Source organism: Microcebus murinus, chromosome 19 (assembly GCF_040939455.1).
Source record: "Microcebus murinus isolate Inina chromosome 19, M.murinus_Inina_mat1.0, whole genome shotgun sequence".
Classification (NCBI taxonomy): Eukaryota; Metazoa; Chordata; class Mammalia; order Primates; family Cheirogaleidae; genus Microcebus; species Microcebus murinus.
Genome location: NC_134122.1, coordinates 21,384,248 through 21,401,740, shown reverse-complemented (window position 1 = coordinate 21,401,740; position 17,493 = coordinate 21,384,248). Strand labels below are relative to the sequence as shown.

Below are 17,493 nucleotides of genomic sequence, written 5' to 3'. Positions count from 1 at the left end.
TCAGCACATTCGTCCTCTGTGTCCCTCAGAACTCCCATGGGAAAAGGCCCCAGGCCAGTGCACACGACACACTGTTCGTTCGAGGCAGCGGGGGCCTAACTCATGGGAGGCTGCATTCCAGCAGCTGGGCTCCATCCGTGTGCCCCTCCTTTGATACCAGTGACCTAAGCATCTTACTAACAAACAAATAAACACACACCAGCACCTCCGCACCCTGGACACCTGCTTAGCAATGAAAAGGAACAACTATTGATCCATGTGACAACGTGGGCTGGTCTCAGAGCATTGCGACCAGTCCCCAACGCCACCCACTATACAGAGATGAAAGTTGACCAGTGGCTGCCAGGAAGGGATGAGTAGAAAGGGCTGTGGAGAAGCTCTGCGGCGGGGCCAGGCACCTGTGCGGGCCAGCAGCAATCACCAGTAGGCTCCTGGCTTTGACAGTGTGTGACAGTCATGCAGACGGAGACCCTGGGTTGGGGGGGTGGGGATAATAGGGACTTCTCTGTGCTCACTGTCCAACTTCCTGGGAATCTGTAACTATTTCAAAATAGAAAGGTAAACAAAAAAACTAAAAGAACCCCCAAAAAACAAAACAAAAAGATGAGAACTCACCCTGCCTACCTGCTGTCCCCAACCCCCAACTCCTACTTGCTGGAGCCCCTGCATATGCAGAGCAGAGGACGCCAGCAGGAGTGGCTGGGCTGGACCCTGACCACCTGACCTGGCTCTGAGGGCTCCCATGGCACTGCGGTCCCAGCTGGGTTTCTCCTCTCCCTGTTTCTCCCCCTCTCCCCCTCTCTGCCCCTCCATGCCACTGTGACTTGTCCCAGCTCTAGGTCCACAGAGCTGGGCCTGGTAGGGGAGATGGAGGTGGGAATCTGACATGCTCTATGGCTGAAGTCGCTGGAACCCAGGAGGCCACATGCCCCTCAAAAGGACGAAGGAAGAGGAAGGGCCAGTGTCGTCAGGGTGGGCACAGAAAGCTTGAAATGCCGGGTGGGTCCCAGCCCCTATTCCCTGGCATCTCACCCAGTGGAAGAGGGAAAATAGTGATCAGATTCCAATGTGAACCAATCTGTGGCAAAAAGACCCAGGAAACTGGACTGGGTGTTGGACATGTGTGGGAATCGTTAGTTGCCTACCTGTGGCCCTGGCTCTGCACCTGAGTGAGAAAGGAAAGGCCTTTGGCACTCAGGCAGAATCAGTGAAGGGCTTGATCTGCCTCTAAGGCCCCACCGTGACCCAGGACAGGATGGCACGGCAATAACAGTGGGTGAAGCTGGGACAGCTCCAGGGCTCTCTCTATTTTTATGTGGGAGAGGATTTCCATATAAAAAGTAAAAACCACAACATTGAAGTCACAACACCAACCCTCCGTCAGGAAGGGCCTAGGAGGATGAGGCCAGGCAGCCCGGCCCCCGTGAGGACCCCAGCCCACCCACCACAGCAGGGCCCACAAGGGGACCAGCCTCCTCCTGCCCAACCTCACCGCAGCCCCCAGCGCAGGCTGCCCCGTGCACACCACCGTGGAACCTCAGTCCTGCAAGTGTCCTGCAGACCACGTGCTCGGAGCCTGGCCGTGCATGAGACACTCTGAACGGTCCTATGACAAAGAAACCTTAACTGGGGTTAAACTAATGTTTCCTAAAGTTACTTGGCCAGGCCCCCTTCTTCCAGGAACTACTGTTAGTTAACACATCAGGACCAGGTCCCCAGGCGCGTGCCTGCCGCCGAGACAGGCTCACGCACCCCAGACAGCGGGAAGGGAGCACAGAGGCACTGGTTCAATCAGCAGGGGCTGTAGCCATCAGTGACTGTGCTGAGGTGTATCAAGTGTCTGGGGACAATGGCTTTATTATTTGGTGGAGAAACAAATCCTTTTGAAAATTCAACTCACACTATGGGTCATTTCTCTAGAAAATTCTCCCAGACTTCTGGCTTGGTCATGGTGCTCACAGAGCGGCGGGCGGCCTGCACACTGTGGTGTTCGTGTCTAATTCTGCTCACTGAGCCCCCAGAGGGGCCATGCTGGGGAACCCGCTGCAGCGACCCTTAACTGGGTTCACCCGGAACACACCCTCCGTGGAGCGGTGTCCTGCGTGGTACGGCACGTTCTCTCTCCAAGTCAGCCTGTGTGGCTGACATCCCCACCAGCCCCGGGCGACCTCACAGAACGTTCGCCGATGCTAACCATCACTTAGTCATCCCGTCCTGTGTACAATCAGACTGGGGGCTACAGAATAACGTCAAATGGAAGTTCAAAGGTTTTGTATGGAAGGATATGGTTAACAAAAAAGAAAACTTGCACAAAGTTTGGCTGCTATAGTGGATAAACCTGATATCCAAAAACTGAAGCTATATGCCACATAAAGGATTATATACAACAATTTTAAATTGATGATAGTTTTTCAAAAGTAGAAAAAACCAAACAACCCAAGCCATGTAAAGAATAGGCTTAAAACGGCTGTTTTCTAAGATGTGGAAATTGCAACATTTACTCTAAATCAGGAACAATGATTTAGAACAGTAAAAATCGAACCTATTAGCAAACGTTCCTGCGCGATGGAATCTGAGATTTAAGATGAAAAGGGTAATTTGGACTAAAACCTCCAGTACAAGCTTTAGTCATTCCCCCAGCACCAGGATGTGCCCACAGGTGGTTCCTGTCTGCACAGGGCACATGGTGGCCTCACTACAACAGTCACATGAGAAAAGTGTGGGCTGGACATGAGGCTCCCTTGCTCTTATCCACACGAGCGCAAGGGTGCTAACCACCATTCCAGCTGTCACCAGGCCATGAAAATGAGGAAGGCACCAGGGACACTACCCACTGGACACCTGCGGCTGCCGGAGTGTCTGCCTGTGTCACCCACAGTCCTCACAGGCCGGGAAGGGCCCGAACGCCCCACACAAGGAAGCTGAACTCCCAGGGTCTCTGTCTTTGTAGCAGCCTGGTCCTGGGACACAGCCACTGTGTCCCACGGTCACTCACACAGAATCACATATCCGATTGTGCCTGGAGACAAGCATGGAAGATTCATCTTCAACACACTGTCATTTACAGGAGAGAAACAGACCAGCAGTCATCCGGGTGGGCAACCTGGGGGAAAGGGGAGTTCCCTGCTTCTCAGCTGTGGTGGTGACAACACGACCCATGCGCCTGTCCTCAGGACAGCCCTGTGCACCCACAGCGGGGACTGCACTAGCTCGAGGCAGGTCTCTGTGAACACGACCAGAACAAGGCAACTCACACTGCTGACCACGGCCACCTCCTCGTCTGCACAGGCCTGGAGCAGCGTCCTCAGGACCACCTCGAGGTGCTGCGTGATGTGGTCCTCGGCGTGGAGCAGTAGCACCGGCAGCAGCTGCGCTGTCTTCACCCTGGTCGCCACCACCCAATCGGAGATGTCTCGGCAGAGGGCAGGGAGGACCTTGGACAGGTTCCTGGACACAAGCTCCCTACAGCCCAGCACAGGACGGCTCTCTGTGGGGTAAAAAAGATTAAAAAAAATAAAACGAGAAATTCACAAACAAAACCTCAGTGACTCACAGGAAAAATAATTTATTACAGACCACCACTGGTAGGTACACCTACCAGTTTGAGATCTTAAAACTCCAGAACTCTCAAGATAGAAACAAAGCCATAAAGTGCCATAATTCTTTTAAATATTTACAGCTCTACAGAGGTGTGAGTGACACACAGCAGGCTATGCAGAGTTGGTACATCTGACACAGGGAGACGCCTGCACAAACACCATCACCCCAAGTTCCCGGGCCTCTCTCACGAGGCCACCTACTCACTCTCACCCCCTGGCAACCACAGACCTGCCTCTGTAGCTGCAGGTCAGGCTGCATCTCCTGGAATTTTATGTGAGTGGAGCCATGTGGCAGACACTCCTTCTGGTCCAGCTTTTCACTGTGCACCATCATTCTGAGACCCACCCGTGTAATAGCGTGTTACAGCGTGCTTTCATTTCTCCTCCAACTGAGAAGTACTCTACAATGTGGATATGCTAGTTTACTTACCTGGTTGTCTGCGATGAATGTTGGAGATATTTCTAGTTTGGGGCTATTATAAACAATGCTGCTGTGACCATTCATGTGAGGTCTCTGTGTGGACATGTGCTCTCACACTGTCTGGGCAAGTGACACAGGTGTACATGTCACTTTTCCCAAGGTGGCTGCACCGCTCCACACCCACCAGCAGCAGGTAAGAGTTCCAGTGTCTCCTGTCCTCACCAGCACTGGGCAGTCTTAAGTTTAACCCAGCCTGAGAAGGGACAGCGTATTTCCCTCTGGTGTTAACCTGCTTTGCCCAAATGACTAATGATAATGAACACCTTTTCAGGTGCCTATTTGCTGTCTATGTCATCTTTCTTGAAGTGTCTTTTCAAATCTTTTCTCTGCCCATTTAAAAAATTGAATTGTGTTCTTACTGAGTTCCAAGAGTTCTTCTGTACTTTGGAGACAAATCCTCACACACACACACATATATATAATTTCCACGTATCTTCTGCAGTCTTTGGTTTGTCTTTTCATTGTCTTAACAATGTCTTTAGAAGAGCAAACATTTCTATTCTGATTAAGCCCGATTTATCACCTTACCTTTCTACGGAGTGAGCATTTAATGGTCCATCCAAGAAAGCTTTGCCTACCCTTGAAGTCACAAAGGTTTTATCCTGATTTGACAGTTTTAGGTTTTACCTTTAGGTCTGGAATGCATTTTGGGCTAATTTTTGCACATCGTATGAGGTATGGATCCAAGTATACTTTCTGGCATATGGATAACCCAATTATTATAGCATCATTATTGAAAGACTCCTTTCTCCACTAAATTGTCTTGGGACCTGCCAGAGGTCAGTTTTCCATGTGTATGGGTCGCTTCTGGACTCTCTTTTGTCCCACTCATGTGTCCTCCTGCCAACACCACACTGTCTCCATCACCGTAGCTGCACAGTAAGTCTCTACACCAGGGAGTGGCAGTCTTTCAACTCTGCTACGCAAAGTTACGGCTGCTCTAGGTCTTTTGCATTTCCATGTGAATTTTAGAATCAGTTTGTCAACTTCTACAAAAAGTCTTAAAGGATTTTGATATTAAAAATTCAAAACAAATCTAAAGATAGAAATGCAACTATGATGTGTCAGAATTTAAAGGGTATGGGCCTGGGTGCAGTGGCTTACACATGTAATCTCAGCACTCTGGGGCTGGGGTGGGACTTGCTACCAGTGCAACAGACCAGCTCCACAGACATGTGGGACTACAGGGATGTTCTCAGACAAATACTGGACCGTACTGGTACAGTCATGTATCGCTTCATGGTGGGGACACATGACAGAAAAGTGTCGTTAGTGGACTCTGCCCTTGTGTGGACACCCTCGAGTACACATATATAGATCTATCTGGCATAGCCCACAGCATGCCCAGGCTGTGCGGTCTAGCTTACTGCACGCCCAGGCTGGATGGGCTAGCCTATTGCTCCCAGGCTACCCACCTGTGCAGCATGTTACTGAGCACTATAGGCAGTTTTAAGACATTGGTAAGTATTTATGTATCTAAATATAGAAAACCTACAGTAAAGACACAGTATAATAATCTCATGGGACTACCGTCCTATTACATGGTCTGCAGTTGACTGAAACACAGTTACGCAGCAGGCGACTGTATGTGGTTCTGAAGCTGTTTTTCTGTACGTAATAATGCAGACATAATATCCTTCTACAACACAGGTCAGCATACTGCGGCTCACAAGCTGAATATGACCTTGCTGCCTATCTTTATAAATAAAGTCTTACTGGGACACAGCCTCACTCACCACTGTCCCACGGCTGCTTTTACGTGGTGACGGCAGAGAGGAACAGTTGTGACAGACACTACGTGGCCTGCAAAACTAAAACACTATCTGGCCTTTCACAGAAAAAGGTTTGCCAACTCTTATTCTAGACTCTAAAATTGCACTTTCCAGTACAGTGGCTGCTAGAACATATGGCTCTTTAAATTTAAGTTCATTAAATTTAAGTGCAATGGACCGCTCTGTTCCTTCATGGTACTGGCCACGTTTCAAGTGCTCGATAACCATATGTGGCCAGTGGCTACTGTACAGCACAGACAGAGAGTGTCTGTTACCGCAGGACGTTCCACTGGCCAGACATGCCGTAGAAAACTAGAGAAGACTCTAGAGGATAACGTTAGCCACATGGAATAGAGCATAAGAATTTACTGACCCAACTGTCTCCAACTTTCTTATAACTAACACTATGATGGACATCTTTGTATATAAATATCTTTATACATCTCTGATTGCTTAACTTGGATAAATCCTAGGAAAAACCACTGGACCACCGGGCACTGGCATCTAGTGTCCTGAAACGTACCACGGAGCTGCTCCACGGGAAGCCTGCGCCCATCCACCCATCCATGACATGTGGGTATGAGCACAGGACTATTTTCATTCTATTTGTTTTGACTTTTTCCCCAGTAGCAGAGACAGGTAGTTGTGACGTCTGCAAGTGTACAGCTGCATTTACCAGCCCACCTGCAGCTGCAGTAGGCAGGTGCCGCGACTGTGCTCACACATGGCTTCCCTCATGTGGGTGGGCAGAGCCACAGGACTGACTCTTAATCCCACAGAATATCTGGGTCAAAGTACACATGCATGTTTCTTTAGCTAAGTTTTTAGCATTTTTAAGCATTATTTGCCTGACTGTGCTTAGACTGTGCTTAGAAACAAAAAGGGTGTGCTGAACACCAGGCTGAAATCAACAGCCTGGGTTACAGGATGAATTCAAACAACTGGTACCTGAAAACTTCCAAAGTAGCAATTTCCAAAATTACCAGGCTGATAGAATTCAATCAATCAATCAATCAATCAATCAATCAATCAATCTCTCTCTCTCTCTCTGGCCACCCCTGGAACCCCACTGTCCCGGTCTTGTCTTACCCTGGGAAGGCCTCTCCTGTCCTGCCGACTGAAGCCCACATGCCGCTCAGGTGCAGAAGCAGGATGGGGGTTCAACTCCCTTTCTGTGGGGACGTCCTCAATAAATATTTACCAAATGCACAGACTATTATTAGAATTGATCTCATCCTCAGCAAAGTTCTTACACGGCTTGACTGAGGTATCATTTACATGTCATGGAACTTGCACATCCCAAGGGTGTCGGGGAATTCACACAGCTGTGCAGTCATTGCGACAGCCCAGTTCAGGTCCCTGCTGTCACCCTGACACGACCTCTAGTGCCACGGGCAGTCAGTTCTGGCTCCCACACCCAGCCTTAGGGAACCAGTGATCTGTTTTTTTGAGCCTATAGCTTTGTCTTTTCTAGAAATTCCATATAAACAGGCTTCTGTCACTGAGCTTGTTTTTGAGATCCACCCACGCTGCTGCACATGAGTGCTTCATTCCTCTGGGTTGCTGGATGACATTCTACCGTCTGGATGTACCTTACTTTGTTCAGTCATCAGACAGGGTGAGTTGTTTCCTCTTTGGGGCTCTTATGAATAGCACCGCCGTAAACATTCACACACGAATCTCGGTGGATGTAGTTTCATTTCTGCTGAGTATGAATCATCTGGGGCGGGATGGCTGGGTCACACGGCAAGTGTGTGTTTAACATTTTAAGAAGTTGTCGACTGTTCCAAATTGCCTGCACTATCTTGCCCTTCCAAGAGCAAGGCACAAGGGCTCTAATTTTTCCAAATCCAAATTCCTTTCCATTGGATTATTTATGTTTTGATTTATGAACCAGAACGTGTAGTGGCTGCTTCCGCAGATCCATCATGCAGCGCTGGCAGCAGCAAACACTGAGAAGTGCCCTGAGGCCGGAGGCCGTTATTAACTCAAGTCCAGAGTCCAAAACTGCCAGGTCAGGTGTCCAGAGAGCTCAGCAACTCTCTATTCATCTTTTCTTTGAAAACATAATTGCAGCACTTTAGTAAGAAAAAAACATGAACAATTTAGGTGGAGCAGAGACACAAGGGCCCACGGGTTCAGCCCTGGGAAGACCCGCCTGTCAGCCCCCATGACAAGACTTATTGGAGAAAATGCAAATATCTGCAAAGCCAACTTATTTAACTTTGCTAAACTTTGCTAAAAGCCACTGGCAGAGGTGAGGACGCACTGTGACAAACCCGATGCTGCCTGACGGAGGGGGCAGACGCCATTTGAAAAGGGTGGGATTTGGGAAGGTGGTGAGGACAGATTAAAAGCCAGTAGAGGGGTCAAAGTTCATAGTTTCTAGACATACGCCAGATAGGAGGGGTCTATGACCTCGGTGTCTGAGGATCAAAGCTCAACCCCAGCCCAAGCTGAGGTGAGGGCTTCCTTTTCCTCCGTTGCTGCTGACTCTCACCCCACGGCCCTGCCTGGCGGCAGGAGGGTGTCTGCGGGGGACTGAAGACACTAGTAGCGATCAGGAGGCTTCTCCCACCAACGTCCCGAGACAGGCTGTGCGAGCACGTGGGCTCTGACCTCTGCTCTGGATCAGATGTTAAGAAGCTATTATTTATTTTCCCATCACTGGTAACTTTCCCAGCAAAAAAGACTAAGATACTAGAGAATTAATAATTAAAACAAACCTAGCACAGTGCAGATCAATGCGACCATAGAGAAGTGACTATGTTCTGATAAATGCTCTCGTGGTGTGTTCTGCAGGGCGATGATAGATTTTACTACCGAATTACAGAGCCATCTGTCACATAGGCAAAGTGCTTAGGTATTCACCACACAGAACGCCCAATTAGGGTGATGGGACAGGCTGTGAGGGCTTGTGGTATGAGAAGTGTCAATGGTCGTTGGCAGCCACAGCCCCTCGCAGCCCCCCTTCCTCCGCCATCAGAGGCAGATGAGGACCTGTCCCCGAGGCTCGCAGGAGACACTGGCACACACGGCATTCTGAATGCACATTTCCGCTTCCCATCACAGTGTGGGTACCTGGAGACCTACTAGGTACTCCAGGTGTTGTGGCCCACCTGTGTCTACGCCTCATGTTACTGCCACCACACAGCTTCCTTCCAACCCTAAAGTCACTTCTGATAAGCGGCTTCATTACAGATCTGCTCGGGCACTAAGTTGGTGCTGAGCACCTCAAATCTGCCATGAAGTGTTGCCGGGGGAGGCAGCCCCTGGAGCTCTGCAGGTGACCTGGTCTGGAAGTGGAGGTCAGGGCCCTCCTGCCCTGTGTGTGTGTTAAATACAACTCGCCCTGCCTCTCAGATCAAGGAGCAGTCAGTGGAAAGTTGGGTCAGAAGCAGATGGAACATTAAATCACCTTATTTTTTGCACAATTAGACTAAGTGTAATTTAATTGCAGGCAAAACAACAGTTCATTGATTTCTTAATTTGTTTATCCAAGTCTGATGGCGGGTCGCCCCTCTGTCATGTTTACAAAACATCACCAACAGGCAGCAGTGACACTGGTGTCCTGCAGAAGGTTCTGAGGTGTCCAAGGAAGTGACTGGAGGAAATGGGGACCCAATGGAGAGGGTGAGGCCAGCAGGGCAGGGTCAGTCCAGGTGGGGACACCAACCCACCCCTCAGTCCTTAGCTCTATATTTGTATGAGTGCAATGACATCCGTTTCAGTGTTAAATGAGGTAGTCTCTGCACCCTCTAAATGATGGAGGCTCTTCTTGTCTTCCCAGCTAGGAAGATTCCTTCTTCAAGATGAGAAGCTAACTCGGAGTGGGTCGTCTCCATGCAGTGGGATCTTGCTGGTTCCAAATAACACAAACCAGGTTTTCCAGCCTGTTTCTCCTTTTATTCTCTGCATAATTTAACATTTCTGACAACTTCCACTCAAGTGTCGCATCTTTCCAAACATGTGGGTGAAACCACAAGCAAAGTGGAGCAGGTATGAGCGCTCAGGCAGAACGTGGAAACACAGAAGGCTTTATGTGGAAGGTAATCTGCATTACAATGCTACGTATTCCAAGGGAACTCTACTTCTTTCTAAAATAGATTTTTAAAAAGCCAACTCTATTCTCCTGTGTTAAAAGATCTGGCAAGCCATTCACCATTACGAAGAGGCGCTTCCTTTGCACCCAGGCGTTGCCAAGGAAAACAATCTTAGGAGAGAGATAATTTCAAAGTGGAAAGGACTCCGGAACCCACTGTCACCAGGCAATCTGCTGCTGGCGGTTTGCTGCTCGACTGTCAGATGCGTGTCAAGCATGAACTTGTGCTTCTGTGAGAGAAGAGCGCTTTGTTCAGGTAAATAACTGACTTGAAGTTGACAAATGAAGCCCTTCCAATCTTCCTAGCACATAGCTTGCTTTTAAAAGTGGAGATTTTTTTTCCTGTTGTAACAGGAAACTCATGTCGTGTCTGTAAAGTTGACGACAAACTATGTGCTGTCAATTATGTTTCTATGCAATGCACACCTTATTTTCTTAGGAAAAAGAGGAAAGTTGGGCTCTGGTTAAACTTCTGATCCAGGTCTAGCTTACCTGCATTCTTGATTTGATAGGTCACTACTCCTGCGCACAGTGTATATTAGCAATGATCTATAAACATCATCCAATTCTGTTAGTTCATACTCTCTGTGATCCAACCGCACAATCACACTGTTTTAGCAGGCAAGAGGCACGTCACCTGCTCATTTGCTCACCTCTCAGGGAGCCACTCTGTCCCTAGCTCACCTGCCCAGTGCTGGGATGTGGCAGTGGACAAGATTGTCCTCTGGGAGTGAGAGAGCAAGAGCACCAGTCATTAAGAAACAGCACGACCCCTGCAGGGACACAGGGTGCAGGAGGGAGCGCGGGTGCCGAACCGGCTCAGAGGGGGGTGGGGCCGAGACCTGGTCCCCAGGTGGGCAGAAGCAGGGGAGCTCAGAGGTAGCCCCACCAGAGACTGAAAGCACAGACCAGACCTAGGCCTCCATCTAGAGCATGTGAAGAACTCTCAGAGCTTCATGATACAAAAACAAAGAACTTGACAGGCAAAAGATCTGAACCAACACTTAACCAAAGACATAGGGACAGGTACGTTAAATGAGTACATGAAAAGATCTCAGTACCAGTTGTCATCAGGAAACTGCAAATTAAATCCACTACATACCAATTAGAAAGGCTAAAAACCATCGTTCCCCACCACGCCAGGAGCTAGGCAGAACTCATGGCAACTGGAAATCTGTGTGCTGTTGGGAATACAAAGTGGAGCAGGGTGTGTAAGGAACCGTGCAGTGGCGAGTTAAGCAGCTCCCATGTGACCCAGCGATCTCACTCTCAAGTATTCATCCAAGAGAATAAAAACATAAATTCATGCAAAAACCTGTATGCAAATGCTTATATCAGCTTTATTGGTAATCACCCCAAACTAGAAACCATCCAGATGTCCTTTGGCCGGTGACTAGATAACTGTGGTCTCCCCAAGGGATGGAACACTATTCACACTAGATAGGAAGGTACCCTGGCTGCCGCCACCACTGCAAAATGAACCTCCAGTATATCTTGCTGATGTAATGCCACATTTGGTACAATTTCCTTCACATAATGTCCCAGGAAGGGAATTAGAGGGACGGAAGGCAAGCGGTGGGGGCCAGTGCTAGAGGGAAGTTCTGGGGGATGGATGTGCCCCACATGTGCACGGCAGACATGGTGCTTGTCACATCTGGGGGGGGGGCATGGGGTGCAGCCACCTAGGGAAAGGGATGTCACAGACCCCAGGTAAGGTGTGTGGGGAGAGTGAGGTTTTGAGGAAGAGACTGACACTATCTGACATTTGAAACACTGTAAAAAAAAAAACCTGAAAAATTCCATTTAAAATTCAAATCTATAAACTGAAGAAAAGTAATTTTAGAGGAAAATGCCAAAAATCTAATAAAATCTGGTGATTATGCCACTGACTTTGGTTGTGATTCAATTCTACATTTATCCTTCTCTGATTGAAACAAAAACTCTGTGCATAACATTCTCCAAGCCTCAGAACGAACAGTAACTAGTTTTTTGTATTATGCCAGAAACATCTATTTCTAAGTCAGACAGCACCTGAAGCGCCTGTCTTCCCCCCATGGACACAGCCCCTCCCCCTCGCCTGTGCAGCCAACAGGGCAGGCGGGGAGTGTGTGTCAGCGCAGCCTCACTCTGCCTGCTTGTTTAGCACATCCCAAGGGTTGTAGCTTCCAAAACAGTCCCTGTCTCCCGTCCCTCCTTCCCTCCACAGCAGGATTAGGTAACCCAGCGCTTGCTGGCAAGGACAAGAATGTTGTCTACAAGGACAACCCTTTCTGCTCCATCGATACATGATGAACTTCTGCTGACTGTGTGGGGTGAACGACAGAGAGTGTGTAAGAACCACCTGACACGCAGTTCAGGTCCTGCAGAGAACCTGTTAGGCAGACACACTAGACCTCACGTCTAAAGAGAATCATCACCTAATCAATGATCAAAACCCAGGTGGGATCTGTCACAAACACACACGCCAGTCTGGCTCCTCATTAACTCCAGGCGGCTGACGGGAGACAGCACAGACAGGACGCGGAAACAGACCCCGGGGAACTCTGCCTCTGTCGCAGGTACAGAGGGCGTGTTTAAAAACAAATTCGTAAACAATCTTTACGTCTAAGTTCCACATTTTTAAAAAGATGGTGTGTTCTCAAACTGACTTTACTGATTCAGAGTAAATCTTGCTAGCAACTCATTTTTATACCTTCTCCAAAACCTGTGTGCTTCCCTCATCCCACTTCACAGCGTGGGGGCTGCGAGAGCAGAGATGGGAAAGAAGCGCCTGCTTCACAGGCTAAGGGGAGCAGGAGCTCTGTGGCCGCAAACTCAACATCCCACCAGACACAGGACGCGGGAGGCTGCCTTAGTGCCGCACGTCACAGCTCATGACAGTCCCCACTGGCACAAAGACTTGCCCCTAAGGAGGTGATGTCAGAGGTTTTGAGACTGCTAAGTCTCTCACGGGTATATGACCCGGTTGCACTTTTACCTACTTTTTGTCTTTGTCAGTGTGTATCTATCACTTAGTTTTAAGGAAACATCCTGCAGACAGACTGAAGTGATAAAAGCACTTGGTGGCACAGGTGAAGAACCTCCACACAGACTCACTCACGAGGGTGAGTGTTGCCAGGCCAGGAAGCAAACTGGACAGGGAGGCCGCGCTCTGGGAGACCCTGCTCCAAGTGTGGAAATTACATGGAAATAAAAGGTTCCGTCTCACTTGTGACCTACGCGCTTAGCTCTTTTTTGGTAAAATGACAAGCACCCTCATAGTGCCTGTTTCTGAAACTCCCACCACCATGGTGCAGCTGCCTAGGGCTCTAGCAAGTGCTTAGCACATCCTCGAAGACATTCTGAAGGAAACAAGGCGGGCCTTCCAGGGGTGCATCTGGATGCTTCCAGAAGCCCACTCCCCTCTTTATAAAATAAAGCCCAGAAAAGGGAGAAGACCACCAGAAGGACGCTAAAGACAGAGGTGTGCCGCCTGCCCAGGACATGGGGCAGCACTGGCTCCTGCAGGCAGGCAGGACCCAGAACTCCTTTCCCGCTTGCACAGGGAGCCGCTCCCAGCCCTTCCCTCCCCTTCAGGCGGCACTCACCATGCAGAGGGTAATGGGCTGGGGGCGGCGAGGCGAAGTCCAGCTTGTCCTTCAGGTCGTCCTCGTTCTCCTGCTGCCACTGCAGGCCGACCTTCTCCCAGAGGCTGGTGGCCAGCTCCCTGCAGCAGACAGACAGACGCAACCTGCAGTGCAGCCAGCTCACTGCGGGAAGAGCTCTGGGAGCCCTGCAGACGTGGGGGGACCCAGTGAACTGCTCCTCACTGAGCCAGGGTGTGGGGTTGCATCAGCAGACTTCACTGGGCCCAAGCAAAGTATTAAAAAGATACAAAATAATATTTTAAAAATCACAGAGATCTTTTCTGGGGCCACAATCTTGTAACACACAGATGGAGGGACAAGGGCTGGAATCTGTGACAGATTCTGAGTGAAGAGAAATAACCACCGTCACAAACAACAATTTACGGAAACAAGTCCCTGATAAGCTGTTGCTGCCGACTGAAGACACAGCTCTGTCCAGAGCCCGCAGAAGGTAACTGGCCAGATTCCAGGCCTCTGAGCACAAAGGGCCGCAGACCCACGCAGAACCACGCCACTCACCTGATGCTCGGCATCTCGTCCTCAAAGCTGCTCAGCAACAAAGGAATGAGCTTGTGAAAGAAAGAGTAGCGGTCCCGCAGCTCCAGCAGCCAGCCCCCCACCACGGAGGTCACCGCCTGGCGGACCTACATGCAAAAAAAAGAGAAAGGCTTTGTGCTGGGCAAAGAATTTATCGGGCAGCTCTGAGTCCCACCCTGTGAATGTCGTCCTAAAATAAATGCATGGTCTGGGGTCCTGGGCCAGCCTCCAAGCCGAGGTCCCAGGGCCAGGCCCCTTCCCTCTGGCAGCCCCACCAGTGCACCTCTGGCCAGGCCTGCAGAGACGACACTGCTGAGTCTGGTCAGGTCACACGTGTCCTGGGTCCTGGCCTGGTCCTGTGTTGGCAAGAGCAGAATCCTCGGCCACTGCCTCAGCTATGAGGCATGTTGACAAAGTCTTCTGTGTCAAAACCTCCCGGCCAGGCTGGGAACCGTCTCAATTTAGGTGTTTGAACAAGCTGGAAGCCACCAGGGCCCCACAGTCCTTATGCTGTCTGAGAAGTTACATGCAGGCCTCTACCTATGACCTGCTGCAAGGGGAAGAAACCAGCTTAAAAACACACCAGGTACCCCAGCGGTGCCAGAGAAGAACCCAGCTCCAACCTGGTCTCAGGAGCTCCGGAGCATGTGCAGCACAAGGCTGCCCCACCCAGAGAAGGTGGCCAGGGGAGGGGGAGGGGAACATTCTTCCTGGCATTTCAGGGTGAGGTGGCTCCACCTGGCTGTGAGCTGCTCACCACACTCAGGCAGCTCCCAGCTGAAGGGGTTTGCACATCAGCAGTATCTACTTTGTGTTTATTTACTTGAACTTGGAGAGGGCTCCTTCCCATTTGAAAATGAGAAGGACTAACAGGATGTGGCACTGGGTTCCTGCCACAGAACAAGGAATGAGCAAGTGAGTGCGGGGAGAGCACCTGGCACTGCAGGGCACAGCACCCTGTGCTCCCACATGCCAGTGCCTGCCACACGCCGACAGGCACTTGGGCCACTGAAGGACGCAGAACACTCCGTGCACTTTTTTACAACTTCTTGTGAGTCAAACTATTTTAAATAAAAAGTTATTTTAAAAAAACAGGGTGGTTATTATTAATTGGCATGAGAGTCTTATGAATACAAATAGAGATCTGGGAAAAGAGATTTTTCCAAGCACTTGAGAATACACGTGACTAGAGGTCCAAGGACATAGATGGCCACAGCTTACCTTACGATGGAGTATGGCATCCACGCAGCCGTACCCACTGCGATGCTACCTGAGAAGGGCAAACTCCAAGCTCAGCTGCCTCAAGTGCTGACAGTCCTACAAGCTACGCTGGTCAAAGGTCAGGCACCAAACTACCCACACTGTAACCCAACCCGGTGCCAGAGCATGTGCAAGAGTGAGAGGGGCCTTCTCCCAGGCCAGGACAGCAAGTCCTGAACACACTCTGGAGTGCTTTGAACAAAAGCTTGCCCCAGGCTGGTCACTGGCAGGCAGCGTGAATTTGCTGAACTGGCCTCACAGCTGTTTCCTTCCCTCTAGCATATTCCACCAGTGCATCTGGGTGTCTGGAGGCCCCTACTAAGGACAGACCTCTATTTTAGAAAGGAGGTTTCAGCCACCTCACCTCACAACAAGGGCAGCTGCAGGGGCAGGCTTTAGGCCCACGCCCATGTCCCACCCACTGCCTCCTTTCTGATGGCCTCTAGTTAGCATCACAAGAAACATGCAAATTCCAGTTAGTGTGAGACAAACCATCCTTTTTCTTCCAGCTCAAAACAGCACTAGATACAGAGCTGCCATGGTTTAAGTGCATAATAGTTTTTTTTTTTTTTTGAGACAGGATCTTGCTCTGTCACCCTGGGTAGAGTCCAGTACGTCATCACAGCTCACTGCAATCTCCAACTCCTGGGCTCAAGCACTCTGGCCTCAGCCTCCCAGAGTGCCAGGATTATGGGAGTGAGCCACCAAGCCATTTTCTTTAAAAAAGCAACATAAACAGATTGGGAATTACTACTTACTCCTGGTCAGGTTTGTGGGCTCGGGCTGGCTGGGCTAGAGGACTCTGTACTCAGTACAATCTACTGAGCCAGACAGACGCACGCAAACAAAGGGAAAGACTGCATTTAAAACAGCCTGTGAACAAGAAGAATAATCTTCCGCTCTCCCTTAACTTGGAACTTTTCAGTTTAACTCTTTGAAATGGAAAATGAAGGTGCCTAGTTCTTCATGACGCGGCTACCTATCTTTACGCCTCGGCTCTCAGCAGACGCCGACCAAGCTCATCACTGATGCTCTTTATTGCACAAAGAACCAAAAGCAACTACTAAGCATGGTCCTTCAGAGGAGAAAGCATCGTTTTCAAATCCACTCCCCTATGCTTCAGCGCTTCACAGATTTTAGGGGTTTTCAGGGGAAGGGAGGGAAAGCTTTTTATCTAGCACCTGATGTGTTTGAATAACCCGCAAGACACTTTTCAACAGTACCTTACAGATAGCTAAAGATGTTACAGTATTTACAGGTAGCTGTGGATACAGTCGTAGTACTGTTTGTATTGATACTGAGGTACACTGTTTGTATTGATTGCTAGCTATTGATACAGTTATGGCATTTACAGATAGCCACTGACACTGGAGAGCTCTCCAGACAGAGTCATTACACTTTCTGAGGAATAAGGCTTGGCCTACAACACAAAGAAACCACTTTTCTTGTCAGCCATGACCTACCTCAGGTTACAGAAGGCCAGAAAGTGCCCTGGGCACTGCCGTACTGTCGCTTCTCGCTGGGGTCTGTTCTTGCCGGCCCTTCCTGGAGCTGCCCTCTGCAGCCCAACCTTGAGCTAGTAGTGGAAGCCTTGTCACACCACCAGGCAGTGTGGGTGCTGGTCTGTACCCACTGCCTCCTCCCTAGGCAGAGCCCCTGCTTCAGGGTCCCCTCTGTGCTGCCCTGTGGGGACTCTGCCTCGGCTCCAGGGGGGGCCCGCTGGCACACACAGTCAAACTCCACTTCAGCTGGCCCCATGAGGCTCCTGGCCGAGGACCCCTGTCTCGGGGCAGCTCCCACTGCACCTGGAGGGCGGGCCTGGGGACGAAGCACAGCAATGGAGGCAGAGCAGATGTCCCCAGCAGGTGCTGTGCCACACTTGGAGCCGGCCCCTGCACGGGTAACTGAGTCGGGCTACTGTGCTGGCCCCAAAAGCCCTGAGTGATACCTGCAACCTTGTTCACACTATTTCCCCACAGGGAACCCACCTCAAGCTCCAGTCCTGAGGTCAAAGCAAGTCAATCACTTCCTCCAGTTCCTCAGCATGGAGTGGAGAGAAAACTGTTCTTATTGTAGCCCAAGTTTTCTTCCTCTTAACGTTCCTGTATAATTGGGA

At 50.0% G+C, this 17,493-nt stretch overlaps 1 protein-coding gene across 1 annotated transcript in view; it reads right to left on the bottom strand.

Annotated features, from left to right (window-relative positions):
* The window catches only part of DNAAF5 (dynein axonemal assembly factor 5), a 43,203-nt gene that overhangs the window by 21,743 nt on the left and 3,967 nt on the right, over nt 1-17,493 (bottom strand). The window contains exons 3-5 of the mRNA XM_012759092.3: nt 14,100-14,224; nt 13,542-13,660; nt 3,255-3,487 (exon numbers count right to left, since the gene is read on the bottom strand). Coding sequence (XP_012614546.2) covers nt 3,255-3,487; nt 13,542-13,660; nt 14,100-14,224 — 477 coding nt within the window. The remainder of the gene's footprint in view (nt 1-3,254; nt 3,488-13,541; nt 13,661-14,099; nt 14,225-17,493) is intronic.